At 50.4% G+C, this 19057-nt stretch overlaps 1 protein-coding gene across 3 annotated transcripts; it reads left to right on the top strand.

The window, feature by feature from the left end:
* The first annotated feature begins 1 nt into the window (after position 1).
* Positions 2-12500, top strand: Vps9d1 (VPS9 domain containing 1). 3 transcript variants are annotated; one of them, XR_012910974.1, is made up of 15 exons: positions 2-227; positions 1574-1649; positions 3847-3939; positions 4027-4189; positions 6057-6168; positions 6257-6319; positions 6738-6790; positions 6890-6977; positions 7139-7224; positions 7731-8215; positions 8886-9015; positions 9262-9492; positions 9752-9848; positions 11082-11186; positions 11660-12500. XR_012910974.1 is itself a non-coding variant. In XM_075977586.1 (15 exons), the coding sequence occupies exons 1-15, from the start codon at positions 129-131 to the stop codon at positions 11751-11753; spliced, it is 1947 nt and encodes a 648-aa protein (XP_075833701.1). In that variant the 5' UTR covers positions 2-128; the 3' UTR covers positions 11754-12500. The 3 variants fall into 3 exon arrangements, 2 of the variants coding, with proteins under 2 accessions (XP_075833701.1, XP_075833700.1); XM_075977586.1 differs by having other exon boundaries at positions 3850-3939; positions 9262-9467; XM_075977585.1 differs by having other exon boundaries at positions 9262-9467.
* Positions 12501-19057: the final 6557 nt, after the last annotated feature.

Below are 19057 nucleotides of genomic sequence, written 5' to 3'. Positions count from 1 at the left end.
GACGGAAGTGTGTCTTGGTCCCTTCCGGCAGTGTGCGGTTCCCGCAACTCCCTCGGCTGCACACTCCACGTTCCGGTTTGGAGGCGCCGGCCCCGCCCCTGTGGCCGCGGCCTCCCCCGCCCGGCGCCATGGCCGCTGCGGCCGGGGACGGCACGGCGAAGCCACTGCAAAGCGCCATGAAACTGGCCAACAGGGCCATCGAGCTAGACACCGGCAACCGGCCCCGGGTGAGGCTGGGAGGGGCGCGGCGGCAGCTCCGGGAGGCACCTGGTCCGTGGTGGGCGAGGGCGGGCGTGTGAGGGGGATCGCGCTTCCGACGCGCGCGACAGTTCTAGGACCCCACCCGGAGGCTCTCGGCGGGGCGGCTGTGGCCGCTCTGCGGGCACCTCGGACAGCTCAAACAGTATTTGGTCTCACGTTTATTTGGTCAATGAGTCGGTGAAATAGAGCCGAGGTTCTCTTTGCAAAGGACCTGTGAAGCAGCCCTCCAGGATGGAGATGACAGAGAGAGAGAGAGAGAGAGAGAGAGAGAGAGAGAGAGAGAGAGAGAGAGAGAGAGAGAGAGAGAGAGAGAGAGAGAGTGTGTGTGTGTGTGTGTGTGTGTGTGTGTGTGTGTGTGTTCTTGACGGAGGCTGTGTAGACTTAATCTAGAAAAGACTGGCTGTTGGCTCATTCATTATGCTGCTGTCTGTTTGCAGTTGCTTTCAAAGGTCATTTGTAAAGAAACGCAGGCACAGAAGGGGTGTGGCCTGTCACTGAGAATGAATGCTAATTAAAGGATGGCAACCAGGTGGAAGAGCCGGCCAGGCCACCCTGAGCTACCCTTGGAGAGGAAGAATCAGTGTTCGTCCAGTTCCCCAAGTTGATTTTCTAGGGCATCAGGTGCTCCCCACAAGACCAAAATCCTGCCTGAAATCCTTTTTATCCTAATCTCTGAAGTGTTGAGTTAAAGACGAGTAATTTGACAATGGATAAAACAAAACACATACATACCAGAGTGCATTCTGTCCTGGGCTGTCACAGAGCTCAGGACAGGGGTCACACAGTTAAAACCTGCAGCTCTGGAGTCCGGAGAACGTTGTTTCTCACAGCCTAAGCCAGAAAGTGAGATTGAGAGCCGAGCCCAATTCTCTCCTTAGACTTTCAGGAAATATTTTTCATAAGACACGGAAAGGCTACTGGTCTTTGAGTTACAAGGAAGGGGACTTTGCTGTACAGAGTGGAAAACGGTGTCTCTGCTGAGGCTGCTTTCCCAGGCCTCAGGACTGAAGCCCCATTCCTACAGGTGCTTCAGAGCAAGGTTGTGAAAGGAGATATGTGGCCAGCTGGGAGCTCTCTAGTGCAGAAGTTGTAGGGAGAAATTCCTGATTTTGTTCTCAGACAGAAATATTTTTTCCTTCAAGTCTAGACAGTGGGGATACTGTCTCTTCCTAGACAGATCATCATTGAAGTCTAGAAGTCTCTCAAAAATGAGCAGGCGCTCTTGATCCTGTTTCCCCCATCCACCTGGCAGGCATGACGTCGGCACTTCCCTCTGCTAGCCTGACCCCTGCCATTCTCTTCCCTGAGACAGGAGGCATACGTGGAATACCTGAGAAGCATCCACTACATCTCCCAGGCGTTGCTGGAAGACATGGAAAACACTACAGGTATGCTTGCGGACTTGCTTCTTCTCGTGATGGCAACATTGTGGACATCTTAGCCCTTGATGGTCCCCAGAGCTGGAGGTCTCCTGCTTCTTTCTGGCCTGGTCATTATCATTGGTATAGAATATCATAGTGGAACATGGTGGCACTAAAGAGCAGTATTATGGGTTAGGAGATAGATCATGGATTGAGTCAAGACACGGCCTCAAGGCAGTGAAGAGAGAGCTACACAGAGTGGGGGCATCACCAGCAGAAGTACATTGAAAGCCCGAGAGAAAAAGTTACAGCAGTGCTTTGTACGTATTGGCTGGAAGTGGAATTTGGGGAGGAGTAGAGACCTCAGATGCATCCTGAAGCAGAAACCAACCAGACCTGCTAGGGTTGATGGTGAGTTGCCAGCATGAGGGGATGTTCCAAGCAGAGGATGGGCGACTTTATGTGTCAGGGGCGACATCGTGAATTGCACCGTGGGGCAGGAATCTAGTTTGTTTGGTAGAGTGTGCTTTCCTAGCCTACATGAAGCCCTGCCGTTGGTCCCCGGCACTGAGTAAACTAACGCGGTAGTGCAAGTCTGAAATCTTTTTTTTTTATTGAAAAAAGGAGAAAAAAAAACAAACAAGTTTCCACCTCCTCCCAGCCTCCCATTTCCCTCCCCCTCCTCCCACCCTTCTCCCCCTCCTCCCACCCTCCTCCCCCTCTCCCCACTCCTTTCCCCCTCCCTCTCCAGTCCAAAGAGCAGTCAGGGTTTTCTGCCCTGTGGTAAGTCCTAGGTCCTCCCCCCTCCGTCCATATCTAGGAAGGTGAACATCCAAACTGGCTAGGCTCCCACAAAGCCAGCACATTACGTAGGATCAAAACCCCGTGCCATTGTCCTTTGCGTCTCATCAGCCCTCATTGTTCGCCATGTTCAGAGAGTCCAGTTTTTTTTGTTTTTTTTTTTGTAAATTTATTTATTATGTATACATATTCTGTCTGCGTGTATGCCTGCAGGCCAGAAGAGGGCACCAGACCTCATTACAGATGGTTGTAAGCCACCATGTGGTTGCTGGGAATTGAACTCAGGACCTTTGGAAGAGCAGGCAATGCTCTTAACCACTGAGCCATCTCTCCAGCCCGAGAGTCTGGTTTTATCCCATGCTTTTTCAGTCACAGTCCAGCTGGCCTTGGTGAGCTCCCAATAGATCAGCTCCACTGTCTCAGTGGGTGGATGCACCCATCATGGTCCTGACTTCTTTGCTCATGTTCTCCCTCCTTCTGCTCCTCATTGGGACCTTGGGAGCTCAGTCCAGTGCTCTATCTCCATCCATCACCAGATGAAGGTTCTATGATGATATGCAAGATATTCGTCAGTATTGCTCTAGGATAGGGTGCAAGTCTGAAATCTTAGCCTTGAAGAGATTCAAGAGTTCAAGGTTATCCTCAGCTACTAGGAAGTTTGAGGCCAGCCTGGGCTACAGGAGACCCTGTCTCGAATTTTAAAAACTTAGAGAATTCCACCCTGAGCATATATAAAGTCTGAGATACAAGCAACGCTCTAGACATAGGAACACAGTTAGGGAGAGCTAGTGGAGAACAAGGGAGCTCAGCTGAGCCCTGACACGTCAAAGACTGTGGCATCTGGACTAGCAGGAGGAACCTTAAGGGAGTAATGTCCCAGAGGATAGAAAAAAAAATCAAATGACTTGCTATCCTTTACAAAGTAGGGCTGCGTAAGGACAATATGGGGGAATCTGGATGCTGAGATGGAGGTGGAATGAGGAGAAGGTGGAGTTTATGAGGAGCTTGTTGTAAGGGGGAAACAGGAGATTGGGTCCAGGAGCTGGGCAGTCTTGGCAAAGTATAAGGAAAAGATGCATCTACTGACAGAAGCAGGCCCGGGAGGGAAGGGAACAGCGCAGACCTCAGAGGTGGGAGGTGGAGGAGCTCACGGCAACACCCGTGGGAGGGTCAGTCTGGTACGGGCAGCTAGTAGGTGGTGGGCCAGGACAGTCTGTAGCACCCATTCTCTGTTCAGTAGCCATAGTGCTCCATGGCCATCTCCAGAAGGCAGGCAAGAGTCAGTCTGGTGCCTGGCTGCCAATCATGTATAGATACTGTCTTGAATTGTGATGAGATGAATAAGGGTGAACTTGCCTAACTTACAGTTCCTTGTTCTTAGCAAGGATATGAGTCATAATCAGCCCCCATGTTCCTTCCCTAGAAGGTGGGGAAACAGTTCTCCCTGAGACCTCAAAGATGCTGAAGCTAGCTGAACAGTGTCTGGAACGGGCCCAATCAACAGCTACCAAACTTGGTGGGTACTCAAAGAAGGGGGCTCTCGGTACCGGCTTTGTGGGATGATCCCTAGCCTGCTGACCAGGGTTCTCTACGTGGCTTGCAGGGAGAATATGCCTGAAGCCAGCTGTACCTGTGGCTCCTCCCACGCCTTTGCCCACCAGCCGACACCGCCGAGTGTGTTCAGACGAAGGAGGGAAACTCTCCCCATTCCTGCCTCCTGAGATCTTCCAGAAGCTGCAGGTGGCAGAATCACAGAACTCTAAGAAGTAAGACTGTCAGGGTGGGAAGTGTGCTAAAGCTGTGGATGGGACTGGAAGCCCAGCAAAGTGGTTCCCAGAGTAGACACACCCTTGCCTGACAGAAGCAGATGCAAATTCCATTAGGATACAAATTCATCCTTCAAAAGTTAGTGGCAAACAAAGATAGCCACAAAGAAACCAAAATGATGAGATAATAGTTACAGAACAGACCTGTGAAGATTTCAGATGGTTATCAGGCACTGTTCAAACAACCCTGAGCTTTGTTTAGAAATACAAAACCAAGTTTGAAAGCACCCGAACAAGAAACTCTAAAGTCAGAGCCAGCAAAAAAAAAAAAAAAAGAAAGAAACAAACAAACAAAAACAAACCTAGTTACAGTAACTAACGCCCTTTTCTTACCTCCTTGAGCACCAGGCACACACATGGTAAAAGGTACACATACATGCAGGCAAAAGACCCATACACATAAAAACAAAATAATAATAATAAATAAATACTAGATAGTTGAGAATGTAACTTCATGGTAGAGTGCATCCCTAGCATACATGAAGCCCTGCATTTGATTCCTTTTATTGCCTGTTATCCCAGTTCGCAAGAGATGGAATCAGGAGATCATAGGTTCAAGTCTACCCTATTGAATTTGTGGCTAGCCTGGCCAGGGGAGGCTATATGCCTGTAATCCCAGAACTTTGAAGGTGAAGGGAGGAAAATCATGAGGTCAAGGCCTTCCTTAAAAGGCAGTGGTAGCTGGGCGGTGGTGGCGCACACCTTTAATCTCAGCACTTGGGAGGCAGAGGCAGGCGAATCTCTGTGAGTTAGAGACCAGCCTGGTCTACAAGAGCTAGTTCCAGGACAGGCTCCAAAACCACAGAGAAACCCTGTCTCGAAAAAAAAAAAAAGGCAGTGGTAGCACATGTCTGTGCCCAGCACTCAGCAGACAGAGCAGATGAATCTCTGTGAGTTCAAGGCCAGTCTGGACTACAGAGTAAGTTCCCGAACAGTCAAGGCTACACAGAGAAACTCTGCCTCTAAAAAACTAACAAATAAATAAATAAATAAATGTGTACAGGTTTGTAATAACAGAGTAGAGACACAGATGAAGAGAGAAAATAATAAGCAAAGATAAAATCCAGATGTCACAGGAACAAGATATAAAATAGGAAAGACAGAAGGCCTAGCATGTTTCTTTAAGTTCTAGAAAGAGAAGAAAGATAATGGGGTGGGGGGCATTGTTTGAAGATAAAACAGCAGAGAATTTTCTACACTAATGAAAGATACCAAGCCACAGATGCAGAAACTCAGTGAACCCAACATAGATGAATCAGGCCCCTCTTACCACGTGTCCCAGAGGTACCTTTACCCGCCAGGTTCCTCAGGCCCCACCTGTCTTTGTGTGCAGCTTCATCCCTGGGGTGGATATAGTCATCAGCTTCAGAATGTAGTCTTTTCCCCTCAGTCTCCTCCACACCTTTTGTCAGCTAACGCTGAGAGCAGGGAGGTGTGCTGCGGTTTATGACTGAATAAACACAGCTCTCCCTTCAGTGGGTTGCAAATGAATCTTGCTCTTGGGAACCCTATAGTAACTCCCAGGAGTTCCACGTTGTTGACACAGATGTAAATGATTTTCCTAAAAGTCCGAATGTCCTGCTTCTCTTGAGAATCCCCGAGTTCTAGCATTACCAACACCCATGTTTGGGCAACAGATCTCTAGCTTGTCCCCGACCCTCCCCGCTGCATTTCTTCCTGCTTCATCACCATCTTCTTTCATCTTGGTCTTAGAACGAGGTCAAGAGGGGTATGAGGATGGTTGCTCAGGTCACTAGAACATTCCTGGACTTCCTGTGCATGGACAGCAGCTTGTCACTGTTTTTAGGGAGCTAACGCCGCTGGAAAAGGCCTCCTTACAGAACCAGAAGCTGAGGGCCACATATGAGGCCCGGATGGCCCGTCTGGACCCCAGCCAGGCCATGCAGAAGACATCACTGGTGAGCAAGGCCCAGAGAGGAGTTGGGCTGCTCAGGGAAGGATCAAGGCACTGAGGAACTGGGATTTATTTCCTCCTCCTTTCCTTAGACCCTGTCTCTACAGCGGCAGATGATGGAGAATCTGGTGATCGCCAAAGCAAGAGAGGAGACAGCATCCTTAAGGAGAGATGAGAGTGAGGTCTTGAGCTGAGGGTGGAGAAGGGGCAGAATAGGGAGAAGGAGCCAGGTGCCAGGTAAGTGTGGGACTGTGAGCCTTCCCAGCAGTGAAGGAGATTAACCCTTACACTGCCCCTGAGACCTCCTTAGGCTTTGCATTCCCGGCCTCCCCAGCACTACTGCTCTCCACCTTCGAGCCTGCCTTCCTGGAAACAGCCCCTTCTTGAACTAATGGCTGTTCTCCTGGCCTTGTCCAATACTGGACTCATCTCTAGAGGGCAGAGGCAGCCTTACCTACCTGGACCCTTGGGGCATCAAGGGTATTGTAGGAGTATGGAGTGGGTGAGGCACAGGGCAAGGGTGGAGGCTCACTCAGGTCAGACACTACTGGCCCCTTGACTCTGTTACCCCAGCTCCAGCGGAAGATGGAGGAGCGCCGCCTGCGCCTTCAGGAGGCAGCCAACAGGTGCATCCCCTTCCTGTCTCATAAGCATTCTGGGAGGCCTGGAAAGGGCCTCCTGAGCCCATAGGTCCATCCCTGTTCCCAGCTTGTCTTCCTCCTCAGGAGGTTCTGCAGTCAAGTTGCTCTGACCCCAGAGGAGCGAGAGCAGCGCGCCCTCTATGCTGCCATCCTGGAGTATGAGCAAGACCATGTGAGTACCACTGGTCCATGTGGAGGAATGGCAGAACTGGGATCACGTGGGCCTAGGAGTCGATTCCTTCCCACACCCCAGGGCATCCCCACACAGTCCTTGCAGGGCATCCCATTGTGGAGATCCGACTGTGCTTTCCTCCAAGGTCCTCTGTCCTGCAGGACTGGCCAAAGCATTGGAGAGCCAAGCTTAAGCGGAGCCCAGGGGACCTGTCAGTAGTAACCAGCCTGGTCTCCCACTTGCTAAGGTATTCACAGAGCCCATCCCCCAGCCAGTGGTTCTTCCTGCTAGGTAATGGGGAAAGAGTTAAAAAAAGAGATTAGTTAGAAAGGCTAGGCTATGGAGCCTTGGGGGGGTGAGGGGCTCCTGCAAAAGAGCCTTTTGTGCTGATAGGATTTTGTTGGCTTCCATTCACTTCTCTAGATTGGGTGGATCACACTTACGATATTCACTAATAGAAGATAGCAGAGACGTTACCTCTCTGAAATCTTTCATAGTGTGACAGTTTTTGTACAAGTGATTCCACAGATGAGGGCATAACGCCCAGGTGACTGAGGTCAGTAAATAGGAATTGAACTCAGATTTCTAAGCTTAAGGCTAAAAAGTAGATTGAGGCCCTGCCCGGCTTTGAGGGTGGCTGCTATGGTACTCACTTGTTTGCTGGAGATGAGAAAAATGGGTGGGTATAGAAAGTGCCTACCTGGGTAGACTCTTCAGGGCCCAAATGCATCCTTCCCGCTCTTCTCCTTGCAGCCTTCCTGATCACCCAATCTCCCAGCTCCTGAAGAAGCTCCAGTGTGCAGTATACAGTGCACTGTACCCTATTGTGAGCCGGGCCACTATCAGTGCTGCGCCTGCGCCAGGCTGCTGCTCCCTACCCCCAGAAGCCAACGGCCTACTGGCTCCTGGGAGCCGGCGACTTCGATCCTCCCAGAGCCTCTACTGCATGCTGTCGCCTTCAGAACCCATTGTAGCCCCAAGACCTCTGGATGGACCTCCTTCCACACCTTCTGCCCCCACACTCCACTCAGGTTCTCTGGACAGAGAGGCAGACAGCAGCCCAGCAGGGCCTTCCTCACCCCTGGTGGAGGCTTCATCCCACTTGCCAGACAAGGACAGCTCCTTCGAGGACCTGGAGCAGTTTGTGGCTGTATCTGAGCCACACACTCCGGGAGCAAAGAGGGAGCCCTTGCTGGAATGCCTGAAGAGCACAGTGAAGGACATTCACAATGCTATCGGTGAGCGTGCAGGGCACCAACCAGGAGCTGCTCCAGTTGCATCTACCAGCCCTCAAGTGCAACTTGCTGCCCTGGACAGCAAAGACCAGTGTCCACCCACACCCCCATAGGAGCAAGCATTTAGCCCAGAAGGGCAAGCCCTAGCACACCCCAGTCCCTCAGGTAGTGGGTGGAGCTGGTATGGGAGTCAGAGAAGTGGTGCCTATCACAGCCTTAGATCACAAGGTGGCCTGGCCATGCCTGCCCCAAGGCTTCTAGACATCTATGAACCAGTGAGGAAGGCTCAACAGCCTGGGGTCTTACTCAGTACTCTAAAGTTCCTGGGATTCCTATAGACTTGGGAGCCAGTCCTTTTCACAAAGGGGCCATCATCCCCTCTCTTCAGCAAACTCTTCAGCTACATGGGAGCTGTGTGTGACCAAGTCAGCCCCAAGAAAGAAGAGCTAAGACCCAGCCCCAGGCCATATGCCGCATAGGATAGACAAGGGGTGGGTATGGGAGACTGAACAAGTAGAATAGCCAAGTGGAACAACCCCGGCAAGCCTAGATGCTACAGCTCAGTTGACAGGACCTGGATCTGGGGAGTGGGGCGCCTTGAGTCTGAACTTAGAGCGTCTAGAGAGGGGCAGGTAGTAGCACATTTCCATATTCCCAACTCTGCTTCTGGCAGACAGACTGCTCTCGCTGACTCTTTTGGCCTTCGAAAGCCTGAATACAGCCACCTCCAAAGACCGCTGCCTGGCCTGCATCGAGGAGCCCTTCTTCTCCCCACTGTGGCCCCTGCTGCTAGCCCTCTACAGGTACTGCCTCCAGCCAGCTCCCCATCCCCGTGAGCTGGAGTCTCCACCCCAGTGTCTCAGTGGCTGTCTGATCCTGATACACCTGTATCGGGTGCTAAAAGTTTGGAGGTGGCTGTACCCACCTCCCTGTTTAGTGACCGTTTGTGCAGCTCTCATAGGACTGAGCTCCAGAGATCCTCAGCCACAACCCTGCTTGTCTCTGGAACAGTGTCTCCATGGTGACTGAGCCTGGCCTCTCTGCTTTAGGAGTGTGTACCGTACCCAGGAGGCTGCTGTGAACAGGAGCATGGAGCTGTACAGAAATGCATCCCCTACAGCCCTTGGCATCCCTGCCAAGCTCCTCCCACGTGCCCCTGAGGCTCAAGCCTCCACCTACCCCTACTGCACTGCGACCCAGGAACTGGGGCTGCTAGTTTTGGAGAGCTGCCCCCAGAAGAAGCTGGAGTGCATCGGTGCGGGGATCTGAGGGGCCCAGAGGTTTGAGAGGTGGAAGATGGGGCTGCACCTTCCCTGCTAGCCTACAGGCCTGTCACTAGGCAAATACGGGGCAGTGACCTTCAGCTTTCTCCAGTCCTGCATTATTAGGAGAGATTGGGCAATACCAGGAGACCCCTTGATATAGGAAACAGCGTAGTCTCCCTCACACCAGGCCTTTCAAGTCCTCCCGCCCTTGCTAACTCCTCCTCTTCACCTACCACCACATCACACCCCACTGAAGCCATTTTCTGTGCCACAGTGCGGACTCTTCGGGTCATCTGCATCTGTGCGGAAGACTACTGCCGTGCCCCAGAGGCCAGGCCTGAGGCTGGGTCCCAGCCCCCTGCTGCTGCCATGTGAGTCCAGTACTAGTTTATGTTCCTGCCCTGTAGGTGGCCCTGCTTCCCTCAGCAGCCCCAGATGCCATCATTACAGAATAAAACTCATTCCTGCCAGAGACCCCGGGCTGAGACAGGGCAAGGAAAAGGGCTCCCACCCCTCAACCGTGTGCTTCAGTCCATCTGGACAGGCTGCTCTTGCAGTGCCCGCTGCCTAGGCCAAGGGATCCGAGGGATCCTGAACCCTGGTTAATCTGGTGAGACGGAGAGCTGCTCTTTGAGAAGGGCCTGCCTGGTCCCCAGGTGCATGCTTAGAGGTGGCAGGGAAGGAGCACTTTCAAAGTGAGGCCCCTTTCCTGCACTGATCTAGCACATGCAAGATGGGGCAGGTTCTTCCCACACAGCCTTGGGTTCTGGGATGCTTGAGCCTGCCTTCAGCTTTGCTCAGTGCAGCTGTAACTGCATCCTATGACCTAGAGTCAGTGTCCCCCACACCTCTTACATGACCTCTGACCTTTGCCACACCTTGTCCCAAGGGCCAGGATCAGCCTTGACACCTATCATTGCAGCGAGGGACTGTTGCCCTGGCCTGCACCCGGGGTCCCACAAGTAAATATCAGAATCAAGTATGAGGTCCCCCATGAGGAGCTCCACCCAAGGAAAAGAGGGGCAGATACTTCTCTCCCACTCTAAGGTTGGGTTGCTATTCCATCCTCACCACAGAGCCTGCTTCCCCTGCCCTTGTTACCATTTTATAAAAGAGCTCCCAGGCTAAATGTTTGCCAATCACAGCCTCGGTCCAAGCCACCCCCAACGGGGACAATCTTGTCCCTGTAGGTGGCAGGACACTGAGCAGGTACAGGTGGTGTGGGGAGCCTCCCTGACCCACGGGAAAGTAGTCAGACCCAAGCCATAGCCTCAGGTTCCAGCTGCCTCCTTGCTTCTTCCCCATGCTCTTTAAAGAGGCTCTTCATGTGTCCCTAACTAGTGTACCGAGACATCTCCTGAGGTGGGCTGAAAGGGCCTACTGCAGAGGTGATTCTCATCCAGTCTTGCCATTTGCTCCTAACTCCTAAAAGCTTGTGAGACCACAGCCAACTAGGAAATCAGAAGAGGCTGTAGTGTGTCCCTCCATTGATCCTGCGCTGTTTGGGGGGTGGGAGTACAGGAATTGGAGTCAATCTGGCCAGGCTTCAGAAAGCCAAGGCGAGTGTCCCTAGGCCCACTGACCGCCTTGCCTTTGCCCAGCAGTGGTGCCGATGACCTGCTGCCCATCCTGTCCTTCGTGGTGCTGAGGAGTGGCCTCCCCCAACTGGTGTCAGAGTGTGCTGCCCTGGAGGAATTCATTCATGAAGGGTAGGAAGGGGCCCCAGGCTAGTGGGTGATTAGGAGACGGACAGGCACTCCCCAGGGTGGGGAAGAGCTGGGCAAGGGGGACAAGGGAACTTTACCCCCAGACCTGAAGCAGTGGCTATGACAGGCTGTGGGAGCTGCAAAGGAGGCCTGTAGCCCTACCACTACTTTTGGCCAGCTCTCTGAGATCCACCCTTGCATAGGGCACTCATGTGAGCGTGTTCCATAGCCTTCAGAAGACCCTAGACAGGAAGTGAAGGTGATCACCTGCATAGCATCTGCCTGGGGAACAGTGTACACCTCAGGGCCATAATAGGCCAGGATTGACAATGGGGAAAGGCCTGCCCTGACCCAGCTCCCTTAGCTGTGGCCACATCACTGTCCAAGCATATAGGGAATGTGTTGCCCTCCAGAGGGCTCGGCTGTACATCTGTCCCCTCCAGGTGACACACGTCTCTTTTCCCACTCCCACAAAGGTACTTGATTGGAGAAGAAGGGTACTGCCTGACATCATTGCAGAGTGCCCTGAGCTATGTGGAACTTCTGTCCCGGGGACGACTGGACAAGTAGTGGTGGCTGGACCTCACAGACGAAATGAGCCACGGGACCTCCACAGCTGTACTAGATGTCCAGTTTGGGACCAGCCTGCTGTGGCAGCTCTCTATCACTCTTGTCCACCTTCCCAACCATACATTTATCCTGGAGGCCTGGGGTAGTGCCTCTTCTTCAGCAGGGCATGGCTGGCAGAGTCAAGCTGGCCTGTCCTGGGCCTGCCTCTCAGACCCCTAGGAGAAATCTGTAGCTGCTGTTCCTTGGGGAGCCTGCAACACTGACAGACCTCCAGTAAACCTGGATGGCACTGGCCTGGTCTCATGGACACTAAGCAGCCCCTACTGGGGATCAACACAGAAATGGGCACTGGGAGCCTCTCCAGGGCAGTCTGGTTTTATACCCTTTTAATTTCCTGGAACAGCAAAAGTGTGTGTGAGCTAGTTTCTTATTAGTCAGTGACAAGAGCTTCACCCTCACCCCAGAGGACTGGGTGTAGGCAGTGTGAGGCTGCTTGTGCATCAGGCAGTGACTGCCCTGCTCGCTTTTGCTGGCCCATGCCTGGGATATGAGCCTCCCTCCTACTGAGGCCCAGGACATTCTGTCCTGGGGTTACCTTGGTTGGGGACAGTGAACATTCAGGACACTGGCCAACACATAGTTTATACAGCCTCTCCAACATCAGAGTCCAAGGGTCAGCACCCTGACTGTTATATGCTCCCAAATGGCTACCAACTCAGCCTAAAATAAAGAGGTCGCTCCAACTAAGTCCGTGTGGCTGGCTCATTGACCCTCTCTGCCGGCCTCCCAGAGATCACAGATGACATACGGTAATGAGGACCACAGCCCACCCCAGACCCTCTGCACAGAAGCAGTATCTCCCAGGGCTGTCCCCAGCAAGGAGAGTGTGGACATCATCCTCTAGGCTAGCAAATCTCTGCAGGGGTCATCAGGAGGCCAGGGTTCGGTCACTACTGTAGTCCCCTGAAGGTATCTTACAGAAATGTCAGGTAGTGGTTCTACTTCCACACGTAGGGACACAGAGATGCCCTAAGGGAATGGAGGCATCCAAGCACAGACATCAGCTTCCAGGGAGGCAAGCTGCCCCACCCTGGAAACTGTGGTTGCTGCAAGGAGGTAGGTGGCAGGACATTGAGGGGAGGTTCCAGTCCCAGCCCACCAGAAGTAGGAGCGGGACTGTTGGAGATTCTTGGGGAAAGGCTAGTTGTAACTTATTTATTGGGCATTTTTTGGACACTCGTGTTCCAAACCTGCAGGTAATGACTTCTTTTGCCTCCACAAAGAAATAGGTAACATCCCTCTCTGAGCCTGGTAGACTGATTCTAGAGTCTATCCTGGGACCATGACACCAAATGCAGATGGTGAGCCCAGGTTGGCCTGAGCAGGGCAACCCAGTTCCTGGAGCACTTGACCTGTGAAAGAAGACGGAATGGGCCAGAAGCCCCTAGCAGCTTCTTCCCACCAGCGTCAGGAATAGACAGGCCAGTGCCAACTTTTGCTTTCTCACACTGGTAGATTTGAACCTCATGCCCAGCTGCTGGTGAGGCACAGACTGTCTCAGCAGTTAAGGCATTTGCTCTGGCAAAGGACCAGGTTTCAGTTCCCAGCATCCACACAGCAGTTCACAACCATCTGTAACTCCAGTTTTAGGGACTCCAATGCCCCCATCGGCACTCCCTACATGCAGACAGAACACCCATACACATAAAAAATAAAGGTTCAAACAAACAAGAATGTGTGTGTTGTCTGACTTGGGTTCTTGGCACTGACTTGGCTAGAGGCTCATGCTCATGTGACGGATACAGACCTTGGACACTAATACCAGGTAACCACAGAGCCTTATGATGTGTTAATGAACCTGCTGCAGGCCTTCAAAGCCCCACTGCACAGAATCATGGCCACTGGGTTGGTTGTGTTAAGAACATCCTGGTGGGCTGGAGAGATGGCTCAGAGGTTAAGAGCACTGACTGCTCTTCCAGAGGTCCTGAGTTCAATTCCCAGCAACCACATGGTGGCTCACAGCATCTGTAATGAGATCTGGTGCCCTCTTCTGGCCAGCAAGGATACAGACAAGACAGAACACTATACAGTGCTGAGAGCACCTGTTGGGCTGGGCTCAAATCAGATCATATTGCAGCACAACCCTGGGAGGACTACACAGTGCCATTCAGCATGGCACTAAAAGGAGGCAGATTTGTGTTCAGGTGGCGGGGGTGTGTGTGTTAAAAGTCATTTTTGTTTACAACTGAAACTCAGAAATCAAAATTAACTTTGCCTGTAAATTTCTTATAGAAAACATTTCGGCCAATGTTCTATTGTTCCGACAGTCTCTGTGCAAACGAACCTTTTTAAAAAGACAATCTCGTGTATCCCAGGATAGCCTCTAGCTTGCTCTATACCAAGGACAACCTTAAACTTCTGATTCTTCTGCCTCTACCTCCCAATTGATGAGACTCAGGGATTTGCTACCATGTGGGTTTTATGTAACGTTGAAAGTGGAAGCCAGGGCGTTGTACATGCTAGGCAAGCTCTCTCAAACTAACCCACAGCCCCAGCCTCCCACAGGAACTGTAATGAGCCAGTTGTCACCCAGTTCCTGCTGCCCACAGTGTCACTTGTGAAGACCAGGTCTCCAAGGATCACCTTGTGTCTTCTGAGGCATTGGCTTATTCTAGGCACAGCTTTCTCAGGTTGGTTTAGGCTGAGTTCTCTCAGCGCTGATGCTTCCCACTGAGTTTTTCCTCGAGCTCACATACCAGCTGGCCTGGGTTTTCTGGAAAGATTCCAGCTGAACTGGAACACCAATTGTCATATATTGCCCACCAAGAGTCTTGCTTTCCTTGGCACGGTGTCGAGCTCCATAGCTGAACCTTGAGGTCCAACTTATTTTCCTGCATCAGCAGTGCCTGGGAGGTGTCTGACCGGGACCCCTTGAGTTCCTCATGCTTCTCACCATTGGGCTTCATGATCTAACTAAACCTGGCTTTGTCCTTGGGAAGTACCAGCTTAGCAAGAGGCCCTGCTCTCGACAGATCTTGCATGCTGTGGCTGAAGAAAGAAAAGGTCTATCTTTTGAGTTACTCCTTCAGGATTTCTAAGCCATTGTCCCTCCATAGAGCAGGAGTGAATAGCAATTTTGCTGCTAAAAATCCTATATGGTAACAAGAAATAGCCCAAACTAAAAATTACAAAAACAGTAACAACTAATATTAGGTTATGCATAAAGGAAAAGGAAAAGACCTGTAAGAGTGGGCGCCTGCCTATAGGTGGCACCAGGAGCAGACATCAGAAATACAGGGATTTAAGAAAAAAGGGGAAAAGGCAAGGAGGAACTCACAGGAATAGTGTGCACACAAGTACAAAAAGGCAGGAACATTCACTGGTGGTAAGAAGATGGGACAGTCAAAATCAAAGGAACAACATTTGTTTGCAGAAATTCTGCACCGTTGTTGCTGGTGGAAAGAGTTAAAGAGGGACACTATCAGTGAACTTCAGCTTCTTTCCCTGAAGAGGGAACTCTGAATCCCAAAACTTGGTCCCCATTAGGAACAGCAATTAAGGGAGAGTTGGATGCAAGGGAACCAGAAAAAAATTCCTAGGTATATCTTTCAGTTTTAGAAAGAAATAGAATCAGTAATAGACAAAAATGGCACAGTTAAAATTGAAAACGAAAATGATCGCAAAAGGGCAGAGCTAACACTGGCAATAGGAAAATTAGAACCTAAAGACATGTTATCTAGCCGGGTAGTAGTGGCACATGCCTTTAATCCTAGCACTTGGGAGGCAGAAGCAGGCAAATCTCTGTGAGTTCGAGGCCAGCCTGGTCTACAGAGTTCCAGGGCAGCCAGAGCTGTTACACAGAGAAAGCCTGTCTCAAAAAACAAGCAAACAAGATATATTATCTAATGTCTCTCTCTCACTCTGTGAGGAGGTTGAGGGTTTTCCTCCTTCTTGTGCTGATTTTGCTCCCCCACCTACAGCTCCAGTTTCCTCTGTTCCTAAAACCTACCTGTCAAGTGCAGTTCTGATAGCCTGGAAATGTGTCATGCCCCGCCCCCACCCGCTGCCTCGCTCCATTTCTTTCTGAGGTTGTTGGGAAGGCTTCTTACCCTGCATAAGATAACTCCTTTTAAGTTGTGCTGCAGGTCTCTCAGCTAAGAGCCTTTGTTTTAGCCCAGGAGATGGGAAAAGGCAGGGAAGGATTTTCTCTTTTAGAAATTGTACGCCCATTTCATGTGAGACTCTTAAGGGTCTTAGGCAAGCTTGTGCTCAGTGTGGAGCAACGGCTCCTTTTCCATTGTCTCTCCTGGATTCTGTTTCTGGGAAAGCTTTTCTTCCCTCTGACTGGAGGATCTTAGCAAAGCCTTGTCTCACTGGGAGTGAATATTTACTGTGGAAGACCGATTGTTCAGAAAGATATCAGGACCAAGCTATTAGAAATCAACAAAAGAATGTGCCCATAACTTCTAAAATGTTAACCAGAGAAGGCATGTATAGCGATGCTCAACAACAGATCACATGTCCTCCTGAGGGTTTAACAGGGGTCGAATAAGTTACCAGATCCTGGAAAAAAAGACAGAGGAACTTCCTAAAATTGGAAGGGGCTTGACAAGCCATATCAAGGTTCTATTTCTCACTGGGCAGCGGGGGTACACACCTTTAACCCCAGCACTCAGGAGGAAGAGGCAGGAGGATCTCTATGAATTTGAGACCAGCATGGTCTACAGAGTGAGTTCCAGGACAGCTGACACTACACAGATTTTGCTTTTCCTTTTTTGCAGGCAGCCAATTGCCTGATGGGAGAGAGAGAGAGAGAGAGAGAGAGAGAGAGAGAGAGAGAGAGAGAGAGAGAGAGAGAGGGAGGGAGCGCACAGCAATGCCTACTGTGGATACCTAGAAGACAACCTATCAAGATGGACAAGGAGGTTCCAAAGCATCTGCAGAGGCTATACCTGAAGAGAGGAAGAGAACAGGACGACAGAAATGTCAAGCAGTGCAGAACAAAGTCTTCCTACCAACAATGACTCAGATGAAGAAACCAGTGACTGGGGGAAAACATGGCCAAATCTCAGGGGAAGGGTGTGACTGCAGAATTGGTGTTTTTGCTGTGCTGTCTCTGTTAAATACATCTGTTCCTGCTGAGACATATTAGGTTTATGGACCTGATCTTCCTGTGCTTCTCTTTGTTAACTGGGAAGAGAATAACATTCCTGTTTATGACAATGACTGAGATTTGGGTGCCTACACTGATAATCATATTGCTACCTGAGCAGAGAGCCATAATTTAAGTATTGATGTTCATGCCTTGCATGATGAAATATTAACCATTCAACATTCAAAGGTAGATAAATCATCCTCTTTCACTGCTGCACAAAACTTGGGAAAGATTTTTGGTCATTATCTTTCTGTCTTTAATGGGACTTCTAACTATGGTCCGTAGGAATGTCACTGGGAAGTTTTTTGCTGGTTATACTTGACTGAAAATTGATTTGCTACCCCATGTCTGCTTTACAGATTAACTTGCATGCCCTAAAATTAAAAAATAAAAGAGACTAAAAAATAAGGAAAAATAAAAAAGAGGAAATTGCAGGGAATCATGGAGTTGGCCTGCCTGCCTGCTTTGAGACGCATGTGTCATAGGTTTTTCAGGTTAGAGTCCACGGCTCCTGGGGCACAATGTGCCTTCCAGTTCCCAAGAGACTGATGTGCTCCTTCAGGCAGTGAAGGGTTCACGCCGCTTTGTGTTTGTTTTGCTGTATGTTCCCTTACTAATCAAGGAAGGATGGAAGCTTGGCAGAACAACTGGTCTTAGACATTAATCTAGTGTACCCTGCATAGCTTGTAAACTTCATCGTATCCTGGCAACTACACCCATATTGACGGGCAATTGCCATTATATTCTCTTTCTGATAAAGGTATGAAAAGCCTGATTGCTCTCACTAAAACTGTCACAGCCTCAATCTTGCTATAACCCTGACTTAGTTCCTCACAACCACACCAGGTGACCTTGGCCCAGTCTGTAAACTTGGACATTTGCAAATAACCAGGACTATAGGTGGTTCATGCCTATAACCCTGCACTCCAGAGGCAGGAGCCAGAGAATCTCAAGTTATAGGCCAGCTGAGCTATCCAAAAAGAGTCTTTAAAGGAGAAAAAAATTACTAACCAGTATAAAAGAAAGTAAAAAATAGTAACAACCACACCTGCATTGGATTGAGGAAAATCTATATGATGGTGTAGGGAAGAGACAGCTGTGGATGAAGAAGCTAGATTGCAGTTCTAGGCAAGGTGAGTGTGAATAGCCTTGATCTAGCAAACCTGCCTAGGGAAAACCAAGGACGACAAAGGATGTGAAGAGCACGGAGGACACGTGGCAACACTGCTCACTCAGGGAGAGCACGAAAGGGAAGTAGCAATGGATGCAAAACAAACGACCCTAACTTACTGGCTCAAATACATAAGCCATTTATATCGTTCATGTACCTTCCAATGTAGGTAAGGTCCATGAGGAGAGCTCTACCCACCCCTATCGTCAACTATGGCTGTAATTGGTGATAAGAGGCTGAGTCGGTTGGACAATGTCTTAGGTCAACGCCGATGGTGAACAGGGACCTCAGCTAAAGAGGTCAGAACGATGTAAGAGTATTCTATGACTGACTTAACAAACCACCACAGAATGGGGGAGGGGTCTTACAACAGTTGTGCCACTACAACTCTGAAGGCCACGAATCTGTGTCATCAGGGATGCATCTCCCATAAGAACATCGGCAGAGGCTCCTTCCTGCCTCTACCAGCTCCTACGGGCTTTAGAATTCCTCGCTGGGAGCTGTAGCCCATCTTTGGCTCCATCTTCATAGAGCTTTCAATATATAAAACTCTTCTTACGAGAACATCAATATTATTACTTTAAGGCTCATCCTAACCCAGAGTAACCTCTTAGTTACAAGTGCAAGAAAGCGCAATGGCAGGTGGACGTTAGCCCACTACAAGGCCTCACCATTAGTTTAACAGAGTTTCTGTTTGTTCCTTGCAATGCTAGAAATCGAACCTAGAGCCCTGCACATACTGGGCAATTGCTCCACCTCTGAGCCCCACCCCAAGGCCTCTCTATTTTGCTGCTAGCTCTCTCATCAGACAGTGCTGGGGTCCAGGAGTATCTTGAAACAAGACAGGCGTGGAAACTTTATGATGTGGTCAAGGAAGTCAAACAATGTCACTGTGGGTTGAACAACCTTAAATGCCAACCAATGGCCAGGCAGTGGTGGCACACGCCTTTAATCACAGCAAAAAGTACAGTGATGGCC

This window comes from Microtus pennsylvanicus, chromosome 6, assembly GCF_037038515.1.
Source record: "Microtus pennsylvanicus isolate mMicPen1 chromosome 6, mMicPen1.hap1, whole genome shotgun sequence".
Classification (NCBI taxonomy): domain Eukaryota; kingdom Metazoa; phylum Chordata; class Mammalia; order Rodentia; family Cricetidae; genus Microtus; species Microtus pennsylvanicus.
This window is presented reverse-complemented; position numbering and strand designations above follow the sequence as displayed.

Coding starts and splice junctions, on each gene's coding strand:
- Vps9d1 (XM_075977585.1), top strand. CDS start 129: ATGGCCGCTGCGGCCGGGGACGGCACGGCGAAGCCACTGCAAAGCGCC. Junction 4,190..6,056: donor GAATCACAGAACTCTAAGAA/GTAAGACTGTCA, acceptor CACTGTTTTTAG/GGAGCTAACGCCGCTGGAAA. Junction 11,187..11,659: donor GAGGAATTCATTCATGAAGG/GTAGGAAGGGGC, acceptor ACTCCCACAAAG/GTACTTGATTGGAGAAGAAG.